Source organism: Ziziphus jujuba, chromosome 3, assembly GCF_031755915.1.
Source record: "Ziziphus jujuba cultivar Dongzao chromosome 3, ASM3175591v1".
Lineage (NCBI taxonomy): Eukaryota > Viridiplantae > Streptophyta > Magnoliopsida > Rosales > Rhamnaceae > Ziziphus > Ziziphus jujuba.
The window spans coordinates 30944706-30960782 of record NC_083381.1 but is presented as its reverse complement, the minus strand read 5'-3'; the positions used below and the strand labels follow the sequence as shown (position 1 = coordinate 30960782).

The window sequence follows — 16077 nt, the reverse complement described above, 5'->3', positions numbered from 1 at the left end:
GTATGCCACCTGATGTGAGGAAAAAAAAAAACACATACTCCTTTTTAATTTGATGTAATATAAAATTTGTATATAATTTTCCCACTCGACAATTTTTAAATCCTCTTCTCGACGGCAACCTTTTCCACTTTCATATTTTTGAATAGAGTAATTTTGTCATTTTATACTTTTAAAAATATGTTTAAACGGCCTTTTCAAAGAGGGGGAAAATAAAAAAAATAAAAAATAAAAAAGAAGAAGAAGAAGAAGAAGATATTTTAGACATTTAAAAACATTTAAAAAGCTGAAATTTTGAATACTACTTAGAATTGAAGGTTGGTGCACAATTTTTCATTTTTATATTTTTTTTTATTTCAAATTTGGTGTGTGTACAAATAAATAAATAAAATAAAAGGTTAATTAGTTTTGGTTAGTAGGGAATGAGAAGGACTTCCCATCGAACCCCGACTCGTAGTCAGAAGATCAAAGAAAGAACAATACCAAACGAAAGAAAGAAGCTCCTCCTATCTGTCGCTGTCTGAGATCTGAGCTTTGCTTTGCCTTTTCTTACTTAATTTGTTTATTCATTCGGATTTTCAAAATACTAATTAAGCTTGTTCATTCTTCCTTTCACTATTTTTCACTACCTTAATTCTTCTTTGTCTTGTTCTTCTTCTTCTTCTCCGGATTTTCAGAGACAAATAAGTTTGATATCCTTAGCAATCTTCTCTTTCTACTGATTACCCACTTCAGTAAAATGAATATCTGCAACTGGGTTTTCTTTGCCCTTCTTTTTTCTGCCTTTGTTTTGGCAAGTGCTGCTGTGGAACATGGCCGGGCCCAACCGACTGAACGAATTTCAGGTGAAATTAGAATTTTCTTTCTCTCTCTCTCTCTCTCTCTCTCTCTCTCTCTTTTTTCCCTTAATTCTATTTCCATTTTGTTGATATAATTGACTTGGGTTTTTGTTTTTCTTCAGAATTTTATGGTTAACTTTTGGACTTTGTTAAATTCTTGATTTGGTTTTCATTTTTGTGCTTCAATTGTTTGTTTCGCTTAGGGGCTATGCTTATTATTGTTGGGTAGGGATGTTTCGATTTTAGGATCTGCTCTTTAAATTGAAGATTTAGACATGTACCCTGATGAGTTTTGACTTGGCTCTTGTCGTCTGAATTGTACATTCGAATCCCAAATATGGTCCAATCAGTGTGTCTTCTTAGAATTCTTTGACATTTTGTCTTGTTAGGATTTGAAGGAAGAACCTTTGGTCATTAATCCATGAACATTTGATATTCAGAAATGATTTCTAGTGAATAGAATGATATCACCAAATTGGGTTATTCATACAAGTTGCGATTTTAGGCAAGCTACTATGCTTTATCAGCTGGAGTCTGAAAAGTGATTCAAGTAGTTGTTGAATTTAGATTCAAGAGTAAGCAAAGTTAAATTTGGGATATAAACCTTGTCTTTAAATTTCATTTCTAATATGTTTAGTTTTCCAAAATTCCTGTGGGTTTCTTGGGCTCTATGTTTGTAATGCTATCTTTACCGTCAAGAGAAAAATTAGAAGTATTTGAAAACTATTGAAATTTAAATTTTCCTGGAAATTGAATTCTGGGAGAACATTATGTGTAACTGTTAGTGTTTGAAATGCAGGTAGCGCTGGTGATGTCTTGGAAGATGATCCAGTGGGAAGGTTGAAAGTCTTTGTGTATGAGCTTCCAAGCAAATACAACAAGAAGATTCTGCAGAAGGACCCGAGGTGCCTGACCCATATGTTTGCTGCTGAGATCTTTATGCATCGGTTTCTCTTATCTAGCCCTGTTAGAACCCTTAATCCTGAAGAAGCTGATTGGTTCTATACCCCTGTATACACCACGTGTGACCTGACACCAAATGGCCTGCCTTTGCCTTTTAAGTCACCTCGGATGATGAGGAGTGCAATCCAGCTTATATCTTCAAACTGGCCTTATTGGAATCGGACAGAAGGGGCAGATCACTTTTTTGTTGTGCCTCATGACTTTGGAGCATGCTTCCATTATCAAGTAAGGAGCTTGGCTTTCTTTGTAGAATCATTCTTTTATATCTACTTTTAATTATTTCCTATTTTCTCTTGTCATTGTAGGAGGAGAAGGCAATTGAAAGAGGAATTCTGCCCTTGCTTCAACATGCTACCTTGGTTCAGACTTTTGGGCAACGGAATCATGTTTGTTTGAAAGAAGGCTCAATTACCGTTCCTCCTTATGCTCCCCCACAGAAAATGCAAGCCCACCTGATTCCTGAGCAAATTCCTAGATCAATCTTTGTTTATTTCCGAGGCTTGTTTTATGATGTGGGAAATGATCCAGAAGGTGGTTATTATGCAAGGTAACCCTTACTACTAATACCAAATGTAGAAGTCACTATAAAATAGGTTTCTTCAGTTCCATGTTCTAATCGGTAATTTTAAGATAGGATAAGTTCATGTCAAGTAGCCTCTAGTCTAACTTTATTCTATGACATTACAGAGGTGCACGAGCAGCAGTGTGGGAGAATTTCAAGGACAACCCGCTTTTTGATATTTCAACAGAGCACCCTACCACATATTATGAGGACATGCAACGAGCTGTGTTCTGTTTGTGCCCACTCGGCTGGGCTCCTTGGAGCCCTAGATTGGTCGAAGCAGTGATTTTTGGCTGCATTCCTGTAATCATAGCGGATGACATAGTTCTGCCTTTTGCTGATGCAATCCCATGGGAAGAAATAGGGGTGTTTGTAGATGAGAAGGATGTACCAAACTTGGACACAATACTCACATCGATCCCACTTGATTTAATCCTAAGGAAGCAAAGATTGCTTGCCAACCCTTCAATGAAGCAAGCAATGTTATTCCCACAACCTGCTCAACCCGGAGATGCATTCCATCAAGTTCTGAACGGACTTGCTCGAAAATTGCCCCATGACCGGAGCATTTACTTGAAGCCGGGTGAGAAGATCTTAAACTGGACTGCAGGTCCAGTAGGTGACCTGAAACCTTGGTAGCAGGTTACCTCATGTATCTGGGGTGTGATAGGAACTCTCTTTCATTGTATCCCTTAGTCCTGCCTCCAAACATTACCAAAAGATGTTGTTGTTGTAACTGAGGTGCTGACTTTATGGAATTGTAAATGCCGTTTTAGCCAAAAATGAATCCATTTTTACACATTCCTTTTTACACAGATCTAGGTACGTTCTCCTGTATTTACCTTTATTTTACTTTGGTTAGTTAGATACAATTTTTCTCTTGGCTAATGTGGGGGTGATAATTTCAGTTGAAGGCATTTCCATATCACCACTTACCTAAGGTAAAGTAAATATCAGGGCATATATATATATATATATATATATATGTATATATTATTTTTTCCCATAAAAGTTAATAAAGAATAGTATTATGTAAATTTTGGGGATCTGTTTGTACGATCAAAATATTTCTAAATACATTGTAGATAATAGAATTGTTAACTTCTAATTTTAATTATTACTGCTCTATATCAGCTAAGCCTTGTTAATTAAATTACAGAACTTATTACCCTGAAAAACCAAAAAACCATGTAGCCATGAGACCACCCGAAAAGTTGGCTTGCAAAAACTGTAGAACCGATATTATACATTTTGGCTCTTTTAGAGACAAACAATATTATACATTTGAGCTCTTTTAGAGACAAACTTAGATGGTTTTCACCTAGAAACTAAAAATATAAATAAATAAATAACAAAAGAAACTTAGATGTCAATAATCATTAATATTAGATTTGGAGTTGAAAGACAAGAAGACAGAATCAATATATTTATATAATGTTGGGAACCAAAAAAAAAAGGAATAACGTGTATATTCAGCTTGACAAAGGAAATTTTAATTGGCGTGTCGATCTTGAAAGGCTAAGTTTGAATATTCTGGTTCTCTTTCTCCTTTGTGTGGACTTTGTTGTGGAAGGTCTTGTGTATTAATCAATCATCATATATGCCTTATATTTTCAGACAAATCTTACCTTATTTCTTATTCCCATCAGAAATCCAAAGAAAGAGAATATGGGCAACTTTTAAATATATTATATCTTATTATGTTCGCAATGATAATGTATACATAATGAAAATAAACGAAAAATAATTAATAATATTTTGTATGTGAATTATTTTTAATTTAAAAAAATAAATAATTTTTTGTTTCTAAAATTTGAATAAAGTTTGCCAATACACGGCTAAGTTAAAAATGTCACATACTTTAATAAAAAAAATAAAAAAATAAATTACAGTTTCTAATATACATATATAACTAACATTTTTATACTCTGTATTTCTTTTTTTTTTCCTTCTTGTTGGTAATTAATACAAAATCTACAAACATAAACTAAAATTATTATTCAAAACTAAAGAAATATAGAGCAAATATTCAAAGCAATTAATCCAAACGAGGTTTATGTTATTGAAAATTAAATAAATTAAGAAAGAAAAACACAACAATCTACAATAGTTCACCAGCATACACAGATTAATATTTCTATAAACAAAAATTTCCTAAACCAGCTTGGCCTTCTTGATAGGGTGACATGTCCCAAAACCAATCCAACCATTCCACTTCCATATCCAAACACTACTGGTTTCCAACCAAAGCCATTTCCTGATTCAACCTCGCTTTGGTCAGAAATTGGTGTGTCCATTTTTTCATCTTTCTTAGACAATGAGCCAAATAGTCCTGGATTTTCTTCAAAAGATGAATTTGAAAATGTATCAAACTGTCTTCCTTGTGGAATTTGGCCTGCAAGCTGATTCTGGGACAGGTTTAAATACTCTAAGAAGAAATGTGAGATATGTTAATTCTTCAGGGATTCTACCAAAGAGCTTGTTTTTCAAAAGAGCTAACAGTTCAAGGTCACTTAGATTTCGTAGAGATGATAGAATAGTACCAGTGAAACTGTTGCTAGACAAGGTGAGCACGATTAAAGACCGAAGATTTCCTGTAGTACTTGGAATTTCTCCGTTTAATCTGTTATTTGAGAGGTCAATGGACATCAAGATGGTTAAGGTCTTGACAAGCATTTCTAGCCTCTTATTCATCACCGTCATTGGATAGTGCTCTGTATAATAGTTGGACAAATAACCCATATATTTCAAGTGTGACATATTTGCATTTTCCATGCCACTCCAATTTCTAAAGTATTCTGATGATAAACTTCAAACTAAAATTATTGAAAGATAGATCAATGATACGCAAGTTGACAAAACCTGAAAACTTATGAGGATGCCATATTGGACTATGAAATTTATTTCCTCCCAACACAAGAACTTGTAGATTTGGCAAATTTTGTGACCAAAACGGGAACGTCTCACTTATTCGATTGTGTTCAAGATTTAGAACTTCTAACTTGCTACAGTTGATCAAAGTCTTTGGAACTTTTCCTTGTAACTTCTTGTTTCTTTGGTCCAATGTCAACAAACTGTTCATGCTTTCATGTAAACATCTGTATAGGCTTCCATGAAAGTTGTTACCCTGCAGGTTCAATACCTGAAGTGAACTACCAAAGCTTCCCATCCATTGTGGAATGGTTCCATCGAAGCGATTCCTAGACATGTGGAGGACTTAAGATTAGTCCAGTTACGAAACAACTGGTGAATTCTTCAGGTCAAGTTACTTTCCAAGATGTAAAAGTAGGATATGAACGGTGTTGGAACTTAAGTGAACCTTGCAAATTGTTGTGAGTCAAGTCTAGATAGCTCATCAATTTCATTTTCTCTATGGAAACCCATACCCAATTTGGTATTTGACCTTCAATTCTGTTACAGGAAAGATCTAATGACTCTAATTGATCTTGGGTCTTTGAGGAATTTGAGAAATTCAACAATGTTGCATGAAAACAGAAGCAAGTCTTGAAAATTTGGAAGTTCAGAATTTATGCTTAATTCTGTTATAGACAGACCACTGAGTGAAAGGGAAAGAAAATTTAAGCTTGCCTAATTTGAAAAGTTTCAATTGTTACAATCAAGGTTAAGAAATGTTAGGTTTGTCAACTTGAACACTGAAATTGAGGAAGAAATCCAGTAAGAATATAGTTACAAGACAAATGAACATAGTGTAACTAGGGAAACAACTAGGGAAACAGAAAGATTTTCACCGGGAATATGCCATGTAAACCACAACCACCAAGAGCAAAAGATGTCAAGGAAGACAAATTTGCCAAGGATTGAGGTATTGAAGATGAAGTGTTAACTTGTTACGAAGTTTCCTTGAGGTTGCCATGTTTTCGGTGAGATTAATGAAATCTACTTATTTGAGATATAAAAGACCAGTTGCATCATTACTTTCAAAAGAAGAGACTTCAAGGGAAACGAAATTGGTTAAACAAGAGATGATGGGATGCTCCCAGAAAACATAGAAAAAGAGAGGTTGAGATAAGTTAACCTTGAAATCCCACCGAACTTAGAGGGGATCGGAAAGAAACTGAAGTTGTTGAAGGCAAGGTTGAATTTTTGAAGGTGATGCAACTTAAACAAGCTGCTGTTAGAACCCAAAGTCCCTTGAAGCCTACTGTTTGCCAAGTCCAAACCAACAATTTGTCCTGTTTTCTTGTCACAAGTAACACCATCAATCCTTATCAGCAGCATACCAAGACTTCATCTTTGGATAATAGGTCATGAAAATCGTCATAGGAATGGTTTCCATACACAGAACGATGGTACTAGTAACAACTGAAGTTGGGTTTATGAAATGCAAGGTCTTGTTTGAATTGCAACAGAGCTGTGCCTTGATCAGGAAGGCAATGTGTTTGAATACTTGTAGAGGAAGTGGAGGTGGAATTAGAAACATTAATGGAAGAACACGAAACAGAGATGAACAAAGAAGAGAAATTTAAGATCATTATAAGGTAAAAGCTGAACATATATTACGTATATATATATATATATATATTGGAGTGTTGCAGGAATTAAAATGTTATGAGGCTTTATATATACACATAAATTAATCCTAATTTCGCAATATTAATATCTTTATTTTATAGATATGGTTTTCTAGGGGCCTGCCGTTTGGAATTGGATGGTATGGAATGGGAAAAGGTCCGTGCTTTCGTTTTGCCGTGTAGAAGGATGGTAATTACCAGCGTTCATCATTGATTTTGATGAGAGAAAGGATATTAAGGAGGTATTTCTTTGTCTTAAATATGACTTTTTCCTTTATATATATATATATATATATATATATGTATATATGTACATCAATTATACATATTCTATTCTTTTTGGAAATTATCTTATAATATAATGGAATATGGTGATCAGAAGTGAACAATATTATTTTTCACTGTCACTACTAATGATCTATTATCAAAGATACTTATTCTAAATGGAAGATAGTTGTTAAGATAAAAATTATTTTATATATATATATATATATATATATAGAGAGAGAGAGAGAGAGAGAGAGAGAGAGAGAGAGAGAGAGAGAGAGAGAGAGAGAGAGAGAGAGAGAGAGAGCGTAAAGTCCTTAAATTTTTTTTTACTTATATACAAACACTTTTTATATTAAGTAAAGTACAAATGACATTTATTTGATATGCACAATTTAATTCTTCCAATCGTGTTTTTCTCTATTTATTTATTTATTTTTCTATATACAAAATAATTTTGTATAACTTTTTTTTTTTTTTTTTTGGGAACGGTATCAAATTTGTTCAAATAGTAGATATGATATATATGATATTGTTAAGATATATATGTTGCCACACACTTTTAATTATCATCTTAATGAATATAGTGTTTTTTTTTTTTCTTTTTCTTAAAATTAGTTGATACTTTGTACTACATATTATGCTAACACCTGAACTTAGAATATTGGTTCTATATATCTTTTTTATTTTTTATTTTTTGGGTCCGGTTCCATCTATTTATACATAATCTATTCTTTTTTTCTTTTTTTTTAAACTATATATTAAGCCTCTGAAGTAAATTTATGGCAATTTGCTTGCAAAATTGAATTACAGAGATTACTTTCATCCATATAGCTTCTAAAAATTAGAAAGAACAAACCTCATGCAATGATCATGTAGGAGTACGTTATCTTATTATAGAAAAACAAACACATTAGAAAAGAGAAATATGATTGAAAAAGTAATTAATTTATGCATATAAAATAAATGTCATTTATGTTTTAAATAAAAGTTTAGATATGATTATAAGAATTCTTTTAAAAAGAACAAATCTATACCATTAGATTAAATAAATTTAAAGATTAGGATTGTTTGTCAAAAGTATCTATCAAGAATCTTTGTATGGGAAGCTCCAAACTGGTGATTGTAAATTACAGTTTAATTGATTGTATTCATAAATTACAGCTTGATTGTATTCATAAGGGAAAATTTTATAAAAAAACATGTGCACAAAAAGAGTAACATTAAAATGAAAATAAAATATAATTCAATTGAGTAGTTATACAATAAGTCTTACTATTTGCCACTATTAATAATAGAATATCATATATTTTAATTGAAATATTTAATTTTATTATTTTGTATACTAAATTTTTAAAAATAAATTCTTTTAATTATAAGTATTTAAATTATCATTTGATATGTTTATCTCACTAATAATCATCTATGATGGAAAATAGCATTTTATTTCCACAAATGCAAAAGCATTTATGCCAAAATCAATAAAATTCGTTCATGTAATTCTTCCAATTTAAACAAGTGAAGGTACCTTTTGTAATTTTATTTATTTATTTATTTATTTATTTGGTTGGTAGCAGGTAGTTTATATTTTAAATGGGAGGTAAAAACATATCAAACTCACAAATTTTACAATGTAAGAGTGAAAAGTTTACCACCAAACCAATCTTACTTAATAATAGTCTTTCTAAATTTGGGCATCCATAGATATTAGAACACAACCACAAAATATGAAATATATAAATAAAAAAGTAATAAAAAAAAGAAAAAGTACATAAAAAAGGTAAGGGATATAAACCAAACAAAACCTTAGTAAACCTTAGTATTGTGTGGGGAGTGTGAAAGCCACGCTTGCACCTAATAGTTTATGACCCTCTGTTTTCTCTTATCTTCTTATATCTTCTTCTTCTTCTTCTTTCTTCCTTAGCAGCTAGTTAACTAACATACAAATCACAATCACAATGGCCCTGCAACTGCAGGCAACCATGTCAACTACAAAAACCGTACCACGATTATCTCTTCTAGCTCCGACCGGCAATAATGCCGGGCTCCGAGCACCCTCCGATGGTTTTGCTTTGAAGTCTTCCTTCTTCTCTCCTTGTGCTAACCTGTTAATGGTGTCTACTCACCATCAACAGGCCTCTATTGCTTCTGCAGCTCCCAGGTTCTCTATGCGTGTGGCTTCCAAGAAGCAGGCCTATATCTGCCGTGATTGCGGGTACCATATATATAATATATAATATATAACATATAATACTTCACTTTTTACTTAATTCCCTTTCTTTCTTTCTTTTTTCCTTAATAATTTTTTCTATTTACTATGAAATATTGAAGGGAAAATTAATAAAGATCTGGTAATTTTATGTATGTATATATGTGTCTGCAGGTATATATATAATGAGAGAACACCCTTTGAGAAACAACCTGATAACTATTTCTGCCCGGGTAAGTTTGATTTTTAATTATCAAGTGTTATATTTTATCATCAATCAAATGTAACTAATGCATTTTATTAACACACTATATCATCTTTGGGCATCTTTTCTTGTAAAACTTCAATATTAAATTTTAAATTTTTAGTGTTAGTTAATTAAAGATTATTTTTTATTGGCTTGTTTGTCATTAAACTTGGGAAAGTTATATATACAAAAAGTAAGTTGTATATGTTGACTTGGAAATAATATATGAGGAAAGTGCATGGTTTGTTTCAGGAGTGTGTATTGCAAAGACTAAAAAAAAATTTATATTTGTTTTTGTGAAAACTAAGAAACTCAATTGAATTGAGGATTAAATGTAAAGATTTTGATTATTAAGTAGGCAATAATTTTAATTTTGTGCTGCAGTTTGTGGAGCTCCAAAAAGGAGGTTCAGGCCATATGCACCTGCTGTGACCAAAAATGCTAATCAAACAGATGTGAGGAAGGCACGAAAAGCAGAGATTCAGAAAGATGAAGCAATTGGGTAACTATTTTATTTATTAATCTCCATTTTTATATAATATATGTATATATTTCTTCCTATATGACCAAATTTTATAAGGCGGAGAAAATTTAAATTTTTGAATTACTAAAAAATAGTCATTGAACTGGTGCAGGAAAGCATTGCCTATTGCAGTTGTGGTTGGAATTGCTGCACTTGCTGGGTTATACTTCTACCTCAACAATACATATTAAATTGAAATTTGTAGAAACTCCTTTTTCCACTTTTGGAGTGGATGAACCAAAATTTTCTTCTAATTTCAATTTGTGTAGGACAAAGATCAATTATATTTACTCCAATTTTTTGTTTTCGTCTAAAAACCCCTAATATGGTCCTGGTTTAATAGAGAATAGGCTACTTTTCAAAGATTTACAATATAATACTTATATGAAGGTTATTGAATAATTTTCAATTAATTTTTTAATGTTAAAAATTTTATCAGATGAATCCTTAAGGAATAGAAACAAATTTGATAAATTTAGAATACTTCCTAGAAGGCAAGCTCAAGTAATGCCCATTTCAATATAAAAAAACACTAGTTCTTTGAATCAAAATATATCTCACTGTTTACCATGTCCAAAAAGAAAACAAAAATCCTCACAGTTCAGATGTTTTCTTGAACGTATATACTTGAACCCATCTTTAATATGCTATCAGATAATATTTATTGATTGTGAAGTATAACTTGTGAACAATTCTACAAACCAAAATTGATGAGGCATAGAAGGTAATTCACACTGAACATAAACCAGTAAGTTTGAGGTAAACCAATTTACATGCTGCAAAAATACTAACAAGTGTTCAATCCTGCAAGACGAATGAACCCTCTATTCTTTTCTCAATGGATTGCTGAATAGGGAAATTGAAAGGAGAAAACATGTCATTATTACTAGAGGCCGGCGCAGGCTTGAATTCGTAAGGACCTTCCCTTGGTCCCCAAACCTATAAACACACAAAAGCAACTTAAATTACCACCAAATCAAAACTACTGCTGCCAAATAACCATCAAGGTGATTTAATTAATGTATCTAGATTAGAAAATTTTACATGATTTCCATCATCGTCATAGCCCCTCTCCCAGATGTGTATCTCATTATTTTTCAAAACTGAAACTTCAGAAGTACAGTGGCTTGCTCCACTCTGTCAAAAAGAAGAAGATACTGTCAATGAATACTAGTATTCCAACCCATCAACATGCCACTGAATCAAGCTAAATATGATATGTTCCCTCAAATATTTCTATATCAGAAACAACAGAAGTGAAAGGAAAAAGTAACTGGGAAAAAATAGATTAGGCTCAAAGGCGATTACCCATGAATTAGGAAACCCTTCAGGTGGAGTTGAACCTTCATATAAACAGCGTTTCCCACGGTCACAGCGTTTAAGATATATGGTTGTCAAATGTTCAGCAATGTCCTGTAATCACAAGAAAAATAGATGATGGGTTTTTCCTTTTCCTTTGATAAGATTTGGATCTTCTGAAATTCAAATGAACAATATTAAAATCCAATCACAAAATGAGATCAGAAACCTCACAGACAAGGTCAGTATAGGCTGGTAAAATTACATCAAAATCCAAGGTTATCAGTATCCCCAAATTAAAATATCGAGCTCAAAAACATCAAGCCAGGTACTTCATGGGTTTGATTGAGCCATAAGAAATTGGTTCTCCACAGTAGTTAAGTTTTAGTGAATCAGTTCAATCACCACAAAATTTATATTGAGGTTCATTAATGACAGAAGAACAGATTTTGGCATAAGCTGAGTATCTGGTGAGTTCAACTTCAAACCAACGTTTACAAACATTTCTCTGACCAAACTCCACAGTACTCCAGACATATATTCATTTCCCTATATTTCTTAAATTAATAACACTGTGCTGCTTTTCATCATATAAACAAAACAGACAAATTTATTAGTGATGAAGACATGCAAGCAGGACTAAAGCTGCAAATGAACTACACAACAAAAAAGCTTTTTCAAATTTTGCACAACTTCCAATATTTTATATCATAATGCCTTGAAGACATTATTGTCTCCTTTCCTATTCATTCATATACTCCGAAAGAAGAGGATAAAGGTTATGTGAAAGCAAAAAATTTAAAAAACATTTAATTTCATATTCCAAAAGTCATTTTATCAATAGATGATTTTAAAGTGATTACTGTGTCTCTGACTCGCCAACGCCATTGCCTAACCTTCAATATTTAATGTAGTACCATCTAAATAACATAGTTAGAGTGGGTCACAATCTTCTGTCACTCCCTGCTCCAAATTTTTAACCTGTACCATCTCAATTAATGTCTTTCTTTATCCTGTCTACATGTCCACCCACTCTATGCTTTGGGATTGTCGTCTCATTTAAAGAACTCTTAAATCATCTCACATGACAGAACATTTTCTATTTTTGTAAGCCTTACGTAAGTTAACAACCAATCCAGAAATTCAAAATACCATTTCTTAACATGAACTTTAAACTGAACAAGCACGCATCAGAAAATAGATAATGTGTCCAATAAAGGAAAAAAAAAAAAAATGAATCTCCTATAATGCCTTCCAAAGCAAAATAATGAATTTGAAGTGACTGAATGCTTACTCCAATAACTTCTTCAGGCAGTGGGCGCTGGTCCCTTGGGCGGTCACAGAAATTCTTGTACTCTTCTACATCTCTAATGGCATATGAACTTAGCTGCCAATTGAAGAGAAGTCAAACTATAGAATAATATTTGAGTCCATAAACAGATAAAAGATATGCCATCACCATGATAAAAATGAAAGTCTAAAACAAAACTTCTCACTTAAATTGAATGGAAAGCAACAGTTACATCTTATACATACATCACCAACTACCAACTGCTAACAAACAGGAGCAGTAATGGAAGTTCTAAGTAACATGTGAACATACTAAAAGGAGAAGCAGTTTCCAACAATCCGACTGACAACTAGAACACTTTTACGAAAACATGGAGAGGAACAAAATGCTTTTCAAACTTCAAAGTAAAACAGACTAAGTTCTCACCTCCACATCACATTTCAACTCTTTTGGGCAAGGCTTCACCATATAAAATCTCTGCAACCAGAAAGCAGCCTCAATCAATATATGTAAGAATCATCTATATATGCAATCTAAAAGCTTAAATAACAGCTTCATCCGTTGAGAAATTTCTGGGAAAATTCAGTCAGGATTAAGAGATGCTTCCATACAAAGGAGAAAATGACAAATTCAAATAAAAAATTCAGGGGAAGCCTAAAAGAGAATGAACAAAACACATTAGGAACAGAGAATTGAGAAAGGTGAGAGCAAAAAGGATTGAGAAACCAAGTTAACCGTGTTTTGCAACCATTTACGGTAATCTGCATACCTGCCGAAAGGGCTTCTGAGGAGTTCTCCTGAATGCCTACCAACAGAGAGAAAATTTGTGAAGTATAATTAGGCATATAATCACTGTTTACTGAAACATAAAAAAACTATTAGATAAAGAGTGGGTCCCACTCACTTGTTCAAAATATAAAACCTTTGAACCATCAACCATCTCTGCAGCTGGGCATGTAAGCATTCTACAGAAACATAAAGATGAAGCTATAACACATGGTTTTTCATTGGCACTAAAAGAGACCATCTTAGTATGTCAATGCTTATGAGAGCTAAGGACATCAATTATCACTTAGGATCAACACAACATCTAGAAAAATGGTCCTTGGTTTTTGGTAGTGAAGTCAGCATATAACTTACTTCAAAAACAAATGCAACAAACTGCTACATCAGAATATGATAACAATTTACTTTCAAATTAGCCCCAATGCAGAATGTGAAAAAGCAATCAAAGTAGTCAACAAAAATAATACATACATATATATATATATATATATAAAATTGAATACAAAGGCATAATAATCACACACAAAAAATAAAAAATAAAAATAAAACTTTTTGATGAGGTATAATAAGGGTACCTGATATTGAAGTAATTATCAGGATCTCTGGATGCTTGCTCCGTTGAAATCTATCCCCAAGAATTTTTTTTAAAAAAAATGGATACCCATATTAATTATTTTGTTAAATATAATTTTTTTAAAAATAATTAAAGAAGAAGGAAAAAAAAAGAGAGAAAGTGCCTTTTCGCCAGAGAAAGAGCGAGCAACGAGACGGGCATGGTCCCAGCGAGTAGTGGACTTGGTGAGACGCTTCAGCAAGAGAGCACCTCCTAACAGAACAAGGCTCTTCATTACCAACCCTCGAGCCGCACTCCATCCCCCAGACGACGTCGGATTGGAGTCGGAGTTGGAGTTGCTGGACTCCGACCCACCAGTAACCATAATTTTTTTATGTAAAAAAATCCAACTTTATCAATTTTTTTTTTAATTTTCAGCACCGAAAAATACCCAATCCCACACTTTTATTACCAACTAAGCTTACCACTACTTTCCTCTTCGTCTTCTTCAACCATATCTCCATTTCCCTCTCTCTCTCTCTCTTCTTTTTTCTCTTTACCCTCTGGAAATATATATATATACTGAAAGCAAAGAAAAGCTGAAGACTGGGATTTTCCCGAGAAAACTACCACAGAAAGGAAAAAAACAAGACTGTTTTTTCTTGGGATTGAATCGGTGTTTTTTTTTTTTTTTTTTGAGTGTTGATGTTGAGCAGAGCAAGTGAAAAAGAGACGGGAGTCACTTTGATTTCTTAAGGCTTGTCACGTGTCCCGATGGCCTACTGTCGAATTGAGGAGATCGATTTTGTTTCTCAAATTCTCTTCCAAAAAAAGATAATACGGTAAAAAAAAATTCTCAAATTCTCACCTTTTAATTAACAAATAAAATAAACTATATTTTTATTATAGTTTAGTTTAAAAGGACTATATTTAATGTTTTTATTGATGTAGATAAAGATAAATTTACATTTGCAATTTTAATTTTCCCTTGGTTGAGATAAATTTTATATCAACTATTATCTTTTTATTCTCATTTATTACTTTTCCAGTGTTATTTTTTCATATTTTATTTCACACACTAAGGTCCATTATGAACTATTTTTAATAATTCTTTCTACTACTGCATTTTAAATTTATTTCTAATTTATAATCATTTTTTAACCTTTTTTTTTGCAATCATTTTATTATCTTTACTTTTCTTTCAAAAAAATAATGAAAGAAAATACTCCCAATCTATTCTATCTTCAGACTCCATACATACATAGTTTCTCCAAAATTCTGTCTTTTCACTTGTTTGATTTTGATTTTGGATAAGCTAAACTCATGCTATTATTGAGCTTGTATAAAAGACAAAAGTAGAGGCATGTGAAGAATTGTTTGTCATTTGATATTTGCACATCAGCTTAACGAATCTGAAGCCATAATGATTATAAAAATGTTTAGAAGATTTTCCAACTCTGAATCAGCAGCAGGATCACCAATTTATATCCAAATGTTAGTTCATACCTTGATAAGAACATAGATTTATACTTCGTTAAATAACAACAAAACCATAAGCATTTTCTTGAGGTTATTGAATTTTGTGGAACCTTGAATGTATGTCTATAACAACCTCTTTTATTTTTTTATTTTTTATTTTTTTGGTGAAATAAATGTCTATAACCCCCTACCTAGCAGGTAGAACAACTCTTATCAAGTCAGTTTCTTATACCCTGCTTCATTATATACAATGAAGATGCTTAAAATTCCTCCCTTATACTCCTATGAAGAGAGACTCAATTGAGAAAATTAAGGATCTTGTGAATTCGGGATAATGTTTCCAAACCTAGATGTTGCAATAGTATATAAATCAGGAATATAATAGTAACAGCAAAGAATTATTGAGAAATTCAATTCCAATGTCTACTAACAGATTTGGTGTCCAAAATTGTGACAGTAATGGCAGTGGTTGCAACTCCTAGCGTCTTTTATATGAATAGGCACTTCCCATATACTCCAATCAGCTTACA

General features: G+C 32.4%; 3 protein-coding genes across 3 annotated transcripts; 2 read left to right on the top strand and 1 right to left on the bottom strand.

Annotated features, from left to right (window-relative positions):
* The first annotated feature begins 393 nt into the window (after positions 1–393).
* Positions 394–3176, top strand: LOC107423504 (probable beta-1,4-xylosyltransferase IRX10L). Its single transcript, XM_016033072.4, has 4 exons — positions 394–842; positions 1636–2024; positions 2105–2346; positions 2487–3176. Exons 1-4 carry the CDS (start codon positions 737–739, stop codon positions 2998–3000), a joined length of 1251 nt encoding a protein of 416 aa, XP_015888558.1. The 5' UTR covers positions 394–736; the 3' UTR covers positions 3001–3176.
* Positions 3177–8968: 5792 nt separating this feature from the next.
* LOC107423511 (uncharacterized) lies at positions 8969–10456 on the top strand. Its single transcript, XM_016033081.4, has 4 exons — positions 8969–9375; positions 9544–9602; positions 10001–10118; positions 10252–10456. The coding sequence occupies exons 1-4, from the start codon at positions 9119–9121 to the stop codon at positions 10328–10330; spliced, it is 513 nt and encodes a 170-aa protein (XP_015888567.2). The 5' UTR covers positions 8969–9118; the 3' UTR covers positions 10331–10456.
* Positions 10457–10775: 319 nt separating this feature from the next.
* Positions 10776–14830, bottom strand: LOC107423507 (chromophore lyase CRL, chloroplastic). The gene is made up of 9 exons (XM_048477367.2): positions 14253–14830; positions 14091–14140; positions 13634–13694; positions 13499–13534; positions 13156–13206; positions 12733–12825; positions 11448–11552; positions 11184–11276; positions 10776–11078 (listed from the first exon to the last, which is right to left on the bottom strand). The coding sequence occupies exons 1-9, from the start codon at positions 14451–14453 to the stop codon at positions 10938–10940; spliced, it is 831 nt and encodes a 276-aa protein (XP_048333324.1). The 5' UTR covers positions 14454–14830; the 3' UTR covers positions 10776–10937.
* Between the last annotated feature and the right edge of the window lie 1247 nt (positions 14831–16077).